We start from the raw sequence: 7,494 nt of genomic DNA on the forward strand, positions 1-7,494 counted from the left end.
CCAGGGACCCTTGTCTGAAAACACTGGATTTGTGGATCTTTCTGGAAGGTTGCAAATGCAAAATGTTTTTGTTTAGACTCGTCTTTTTTTTGGTGTGTAAATTTAAATTGCATTTGGCAGTTAGACTGAATTGTTGGATCTCAGCTCAGTTTATGCGTTTGTTCATCAAATATGGACAAGCTGCTACACACCAGACACCGTTTTAGGCTCCGGGACCCGGCGATGCGTAAGAGAACCCGGCCGTGCTCCCGCGGAGCTCCTGCCTCTGCCGGCAGAGCAGGCGCGATGGGTCTGGGGGTCTCCGGGATGGCGTGGTCAGTGCCGGCTGCGGCCCCTCGCCAGGCCGGGCCTTCAGGACAGACGACATCTGCCAGCCTGCGGGGCCGGGGCAGCGGGACAGCCATGAGACCGTTTCTCACACTTGTATTTTTTTTCTCTTAGGGAAAAATTGGAAGAAAAAGCCAAATTATATGAAAAAATGACGAACGGAGACTTTATCGGTAAATACGGTGATGTATTTTTACTTCAATTTCTGTAATTTGCAGAGCCCTTTGGAATTCTGTTATTTGTTGAAATAACTAAGACTGGGGAGAAATTTTAAAAATCCAATCAAAATTTTACTCTCCGTGGCCGCACCAGGACGAGAAAATCCGCCGTGATTCACTGGTTGTCTGGCGGGCGCTGGGCGGTGCCGGGTGCTGGGCGGGGACAGAGCAGTGGTGGAGGCGGATTCTCCGCTCTCTGCAGCCGGCGTCCGTGCTCATGGAGGAAGCTCCAGCACCGCACCCTAAGTCCAGGGTGGCGAAGTTCCTCGTGGACGGGGCTCGTGGCCGCGAGAGCCGCCTGGGTTAGGCCAAGTTCGGGGTTCTCGTTTCTCCTCCCGTGGGCTCAGCTCCTGCAGCAGGTCACGAGCCCCAGGACAGACAGACGTCTCGCGTCTCTGTGCCCTGCAGAGCCTGGCTCTGGGCCTCGCCCGGAAGCGGTGCTCGTGGGCTGGGAGAGAACTCGTGGGGCTTCCTCTGCCCGCGTTACGGCCTGTAAACCGGCCACTGCCCCACGGCGGCACACTCAGGGTTGGGAGACCCGGCCCGCGTGATCAGAGAGGCGTGTCGCGCCCAGACCAGAGAAGGTCCGCCGTCCCGGCGCGGCGACGTGAGAGGTGCGGTTCTGCTGTGCGACACGATTGGCCGGATGAGCCGCTCTAAGTCAAGCCGCCGCGTCATCTCAAAATGACATTCCGAGACGGCCTCGTACGCTCGGATGGCGCACGGATGAGGCGGCGGAACTCTTTAGGGTTTTAAAGACTTTTTTGCGTGGCGTGTGTCGGTCCCTGGGGCAGCCGTGTCTAGCACACGTTTCAGGGGTGGCGGAGCTGCCAGGCGGGGACGCGACTGCTCGTCCCTTCCGTGCGTGGCTTTAATCTTTGGCGTCTACAGATGGGTTTTTCTGCCCTAGATGAAGAGGTGGAGGACGTGTACCTCGTGGACTTCACACAGAAGATCTTAGACAAGCGCCGGGAAGCGGAGGCGCCGGGCGCCGGTGGAGAGTCTCGGAAGGCGGGAGACGGGGACGACGACGAGGAGAACCTTCCGGAAGAGGACGTCCCTGCTCCCCGAGACCCCAGCGAAGAATGGTTGGTAACGTCACGGGTTAGGTCGGGGCGATGGCGTCAGGCCCGCGTGGACCCTTTAGCGTGATCTCGTTTGCTCGTTGCCGAGCTGTTCCCCTCGTTCTCCCCGGGCTTGCGTCTGAGGCTTCTCCTCAGGCTGGTTTGGGTCAGGTTCCGACAGCTGTGAAAACAGCTGGTGCAGCGAAGAAATAGTTACGATAGTTACACGTAGCGACGAGCTCCCGCCGCGTGACGGGCCCGCGAGGCTCCACGCCGAGAGAGAAGCTCGCTCCTTTATTCCCCGTGCCGCCGCCTTGCCGGTGTCTGACCGTCTGCGCCGCGCGGGGAAAGGGGCCCCGCCATCTGGGAAGAGGCAGCCGGCGACCCGGGGCCTCGCTGCCACCCTGGAGGTGGTGATCTGTGTCCAGCAGCAAGAAGCTGGCGCGGTCCGCACGGCCCGGCTCCCGCCGCGACCTTCCTGGGGGGTGGGGTGGACGTCGTGGGCCTCGGCCGGCTCCGCCTCGCGCTGACGTCTGACCTTTGACCTTCAGCACGCTCCTGGCACGCTGGGGCTCAGTCCCCTCGCCTGTAGCCGTGACAGTGCCTTCAGCTCCCTTCCGTGAGTAAGCGTGTTCTGGGCCGCGCAAGAAGCTGCCGTCTGTGGAGTGTGAACAGGTTTTTCATAAAAGCTTCCTGCTGAAAGTTTCCTGAGTTTTACCCACAGGCGGGTGCAGGGTGCTGGAACCAGGGGAGTCTCATCCTCGCAAAGAGCCCGGCGTGCGACCGAGTAAAGAGACCAGAACGGAGATTCCGTCGCAGTGATTTTCTCTACCTGAGACGCCGTGGTTCAGGAGCGCGCTCAGCAGCGCTCGACGTTGCTGGAAGACGTGCTTGCGCTCGATGGTTTCTGGGCACGTGCCCGCCTTCCCTCCCTCTCGCCTACTCGCTCTCCCCCCAAGGCTCGAACGTCCTTGTCACGGGGCTGTTTGTTGGGGACAGCTCAGGACCGTTGGCAGCCTACGTTGACCTCTGGTCAGCCTCGGCCCTGCGGGCAGAAGAGGGAGCCCAGCCACCGAGAGCGGCGGGGAACCGCGTCTTGATGCCACCGTGGCCGCCACGCCGGTCCAGAAGCAGCATCCTCGCTGGGCTAAAACAGGCGTCTTCTCACCTGCCTGCTAGAAACTTACGTCCAGCCGGGCGGCATTCGGGGTGGGCGCCTGGCCGCGTGCTGCGGGGAGCCGGAAGGGGGGACGGGCAGCCTCCCCGTCGGCGCCGCGCTTCCTGGCTTCAGTCTGAGGGCGGCTCCCTCACCGGAGGCAGGTAGCGCTTAACACGCTCCTGCTCGTTGGGTCTTGCCGTTTGTTTGCCGCTGACGCGTGCTGGGCTTCCTTACCAGACAGGTGCGAGGCAGACCCTGGTCCTCTTCGTGTCCTGCCTGACGTCACAGGCCCTTCACAGCACGTACCCGGCTGTCCCCCGCAGCCCTCGGGAGACGGCGTGACCCGCAGCCTCCTCGGGTGGGACTCAGTGGGCTCGCGGGGTCGCTCGGTGAGGGGCGGCTGACGAGACGGAGCAGCTGCCGGCTGCCGTCCTGCCGCTTCCGCTCCAGCGAGAGTCCGTGTGTTCTGCAGGCCTCCTCCGGGAGCAGAATGGGCCGTGATTGCTTTTCAGAGCAGAAATCTCGTCTCCTTTGAAAGGTCTGATATTGTCTTTCAAATTTCTGCTTATTAATGCCCGTATGATTACAAGCAATTTGCCAGTGATTTGGAGAGTGTGGAGGGCAATTGAAGGTGTCACATGCCCCCATATGGTGCAGGAAGACGCATCGCAAGCAGTTTTGACACTTTTTTTTGTTGTTTTTAAAATAAGCTCTAGAATCGTAACTGCCTGTAAAATCCTTTCAGCGGTTAAATTCCAGGTGGTGGAAAATCGTTCCGCAAAAATACTGTAAATAATTACACAGACCATCTGGCTAGATGGTTCTCTTCCTCCATTCATTAAAAAAAAAAAATGAAGAAAGAAACTGCTTTCTGCAGTTGGAGGTTTTATTTCTTGTGATAATCGGCTTCAGAACTGAAGTAACGGATTCCCAAACACTCAGTTCTTAAATCACGGTTAACGACTGAAACCAGCATCGCGCGAGAGGGAAGAAGGTGGTAACAAAAGCAGACCCACACGCGCGCCAGGTCTGACCTCGCGTTGGTCTAACCGCTGGCGCTCACGGGCCCCGCACTGTCTGCGCAGCACCTGCTAAAGGCTGGGGGACATTCCCTGCCCATCATTTAAGAAATAAAAAAATCCGTTGCATCGTAATGCAGAAGAAATGTTGTTCTTGAGAATCTGTCCACGTTTCCTGTTGTAGGAAGTCAAAATGTTCCACGTCGCTTGCCGTCCTCCCGACGTCCCTGCCCCTGCCGTCTGGTTGGGCAGAGATGAGGACAGGTGTGTTGTTTGGCTTCCTCCCAGTTAAAGCGGGTCTAAAGATACTGTGAATTTCTCGCATTAGAAAGTTCTAGCTCATTGGGAAGAATATAGCAATTAGAAGAAGTAAGGGAAAGAGTTGAAAGTCAGAGTTGGGAGGACGGCGAGGAGACGAGCGAGCTGGAGTCTGGGGCGTGAAGCAAAGTTGTTCAGATGCCGGTAAAATGCTTGGAGTCGTCTGCCCGAGATCCGAGTAAGTTCTCAGATGTGGCAGGAGAATTCCGTGGGCGATTGACCTCTGAAATCGGAGACAAATGGATGGTTATCTCCCCTAGTTTCTAAAACTGAGGTTTAGCGAAGGGCGTGATGAGCCCATCGCGTGTCAGCTTTTAACCGTAAAGAGCGTGTTCTCACCCGTGGCGGTGGCCTCAGGCTGGGGTCACCCTTGGCGGCGAGGTCTGTGTCCCTTTGTCGCTGCAGCGGCCGCCGGGCCGGGGACTCCGGTGCCGAGTGCAAACCCTTCGCTCTGTGTCGCTGCAGGGTGGACTACGTGGACTCCTTGGGGCGGTCCCGGCGCTGCATGAGGAAGGATCTGCCGGATCTGCTGGAGATGGATAAAAATCTTCAGGGCAGACTGTGAGTACTGACGCGCAGGGTGGGTCCAGGTCTGCAGGGCAGCGCGGGAGCTGTTTTGCGGGAGAGGCTGTTGGATGATTATTCTGTTGCTCCAGTAGGAGAACTTTTTTTAATGTATAACAATATTTATCGGCTGGGCGCAGTCACTCACGCCTGTCATCCCAGCACTCTGGGAGGCTGAGGTGGGAGGATCGCTCGAGGTCAGGAGTTCGAGAGCAGCCTGGGCAACATAGCGAGACCCCACCTCTACAGAAAATGAGAAACATTAGCCGAGCATGGCGGCGCATGCCTGTGGTCCCAGCTACTCGGGAGGCTGAGGCAGGAGGATCGCTTGAGCCCAGGAGTCGGAGGTTGCTGTGAGCTAGGCTGACGCCACGGCACTCACTCTAGCCCGGGCGACAGAGTGAGACTCTGTCTCAAAAAAAAAAAAAGAAAAAGAATATTTACTGAAGAACTTTTCAGCAGTTTGCACGTACATAATCCACAGCCTAGAACAACCTGAATGGTCGATCGTCTACGTTGTGCGTCTCCTAAAGGGACGAGTAGAGCTGTTAACGTGTCTGTTTCCTCGGAAGGATGTCGAATCGCAGAGTAACACATCAAACCAACAGAGCAGCTCTTGTGGAGAAAGGGGTTTGAGAATAGACACTTGGCTCTCACGCAAGCAGGTGGGGCTAGGGAGGTCGTTAGCTAATTTACTTTTTCTCCCTGTCTTTGCGTTTTTGAAGTAAGAACCTTAGAACTAGATTTTTCTGCGTGGCCCGAGACAGACCCAAGAGATAACTTGGTTATCTCGTCCCTGGACGAGAGACGGTCGGAGGAGGCCTGGAGCCCCCCTCCCTGCCTGGGCCTCCTGTCCGCTCGGCTGGGACTGGGTGGGCAGGGCCGGTATTTGCCCCGAGCGCCGCGGCGGGGTCCGGTTGCGCGAACGCAACGGGCCTGCTATGTGGCTGAGAAAGGCGAAACCCGCTCTGTCCGTTTCCCGGGGTGCCGCGGATCCGGTAGTGTTGCCCGTCCGTGATCTGGCCGCCGGCACGGAAGCGCCGACGCCCCACAGTCCTCGTCTAAGACGGTGTTTGCTCTTGTTTCCCGCTAGCTTCGTCAGCCCTGCCAACGAGAAGGCCCTGCTGTCGGAAGACATGAGACGGGAGCTGCAGCGCCAGCAGTGGGAGGAGGAGGAAAGGGAGGCTCTGCAGAGGCCGGTGGGGCCCGTGCACTACGCGGACGTCCGGGAGAACGGTGCGGTTGTCCCTCGCGGCTTTTTGAGTCGTTTTTAATCTCGAACGAGTGGCAGACGTAAAGCAGCAGCCCTTAGACAGAAACGAAAGACTGTGCTTCCGAAATTGAAAACACCTCCTTCGCTCGCTTGATAGCCTGGGAAATGCTCGTGTGGGGATGTCTGTCTAGCAGAGGGCCTGTTAGCGTAGGCGTTTGTTTTCCCGAGAGAAGCGGAGACAGACAGCCCACGGCTGGAAATCGCCGAGTCTCTGCGGCGCTGGTCGTCCAGCGAGAGGAAAGCTCGCTCTCACGCTTCTGTCTTTGCGCAGCTGCTTGCCTTTCTCCTCTAAAACCCGCGCCAGACACCACCGTGCCGCTCTCCGCTCTGGCAGGAAATCTGGCGCGAGGGTAGTTCACCGATCAGGGAGATCTAATCTCTTGGGCGATTTTCCCTTATTTCAGAGGCCCGGCAACTCGGCGTTGGCTATTTCGCCTTTGCCCAAGACAAAGAGCTGAGAAACAAGCAGATGAAAACTTTGGAGATGCTGCGTGAACAGGTACGCGTTCCGTTCAGAGTCGGTGTCGAGAAGGCTCTGAGCGTTTGGTTTCTTGTTGGATGTACTGGAAGAAAAAAAAACAAAAAACCAAAAACCTAGTAAATTAATTAGGAATTAAAATTGATACTCCAAATGTCATTCATTGCAGGTTGCATACAGCTAATCGCTGGACTATTTTGGTGTTTCACACTTTAGAACTATTCCCGAGTAACCTCTGTAACTTGATGTCTTAAATCTGGTTTCCAATCTGGCACTGTTGGCGTGGGTGGAAAACAGGAGGTTACTTAAGGGATCAAGGGTAAAACACGGTCGGTTGGGATTTTTGAACGTTAAAGCTTTCAAGATACTCTTCGAACTCTTACTAAGCTTGACGAGACATCAGGGGGCTCATATAAGAGGACCTGCGTTTTGAGGGTCTCAAGGAGAGCTTCGTAGAGATGGCCTGAAAATCAGTTAATTAGTCTATTTTTAGAGGGAAAATTATTTGCTCCTTTTGAATAGAAATACCATGAATTTGGCTTCCAGCAAATAATTTTCTAATTTTCTGTTCAGACAACAGATCAGAGGACGAAACGAGAAAACATAAAGGAGAAGCGAAAGGCCATCTTAGAAGCAAGACTCGCCAAACTTCGGAAGAAAAAGATGAAAAAATCACAAGAAGATGGAGCGGAAGGAGGAGGAGGTAGATCGTGGCTCACATTTCTGGACCTCGAAAGGGCAAATTTTGGTTCCGTTGACGTCTTGCTAATGGGGCTGGCAGTGTGGAAATTAGCCGTTTGGTTTTATGTCTGAGCAAACAGCGTTCCTTCGGTGACTGCCGGGAGCCATTCTTGGAACCAAAGGGATGTAGGATGACGTCCAGTGTTTTTAGGGCTTAGACAAGGGCATTAAAAACAGTGCATCGGGTTGCTTCTTAGAGCGGCACAGCCTGGTCATCGAGACTTAGAGAACAGGTACTTTAAATAAAAGTTGAGTTGTTGTGTACATAGACGTTTTAGACTTAAATTCTTTTTCTGTGGCTGCAAGGTTTTTTTTTTTTTTCTTTTTGAGACA

General features: G+C 55.5%; 1 protein-coding gene across 1 annotated transcript in view; it reads left to right on the plus strand.

Moving 5' to 3' along the window:
• The window catches only part of CCDC174 (coiled-coil domain containing 174), an 18,145-nt gene that overhangs the window by 4,974 nt on the left and 5,677 nt on the right, over window positions 1-7,494 (plus strand). The window contains exons 4-9 of the mRNA XM_012658462.1: window positions 442-500; window positions 1,456-1,633; window positions 4,571-4,666; window positions 5,763-5,905; window positions 6,347-6,441; window positions 6,994-7,123. Coding sequence (XP_012513916.1) covers window positions 442-500; window positions 1,456-1,633; window positions 4,571-4,666; window positions 5,763-5,905; window positions 6,347-6,441; window positions 6,994-7,123 — 701 coding nt within the window. The remainder of the gene's footprint in view (window positions 1-441; window positions 501-1,455; window positions 1,634-4,570; window positions 4,667-5,762; window positions 5,906-6,346; window positions 6,442-6,993; window positions 7,124-7,494) is intronic.

Source organism: Propithecus coquereli, unplaced genomic scaffold (assembly GCF_000956105.1).
Source record: "Propithecus coquereli isolate 6110/MARCELLA unplaced genomic scaffold, Pcoq_1.0 Scaffold588, whole genome shotgun sequence".
NCBI classification, from domain to species: domain Eukaryota; kingdom Metazoa; phylum Chordata; class Mammalia; order Primates; family Indriidae; genus Propithecus; species Propithecus coquereli.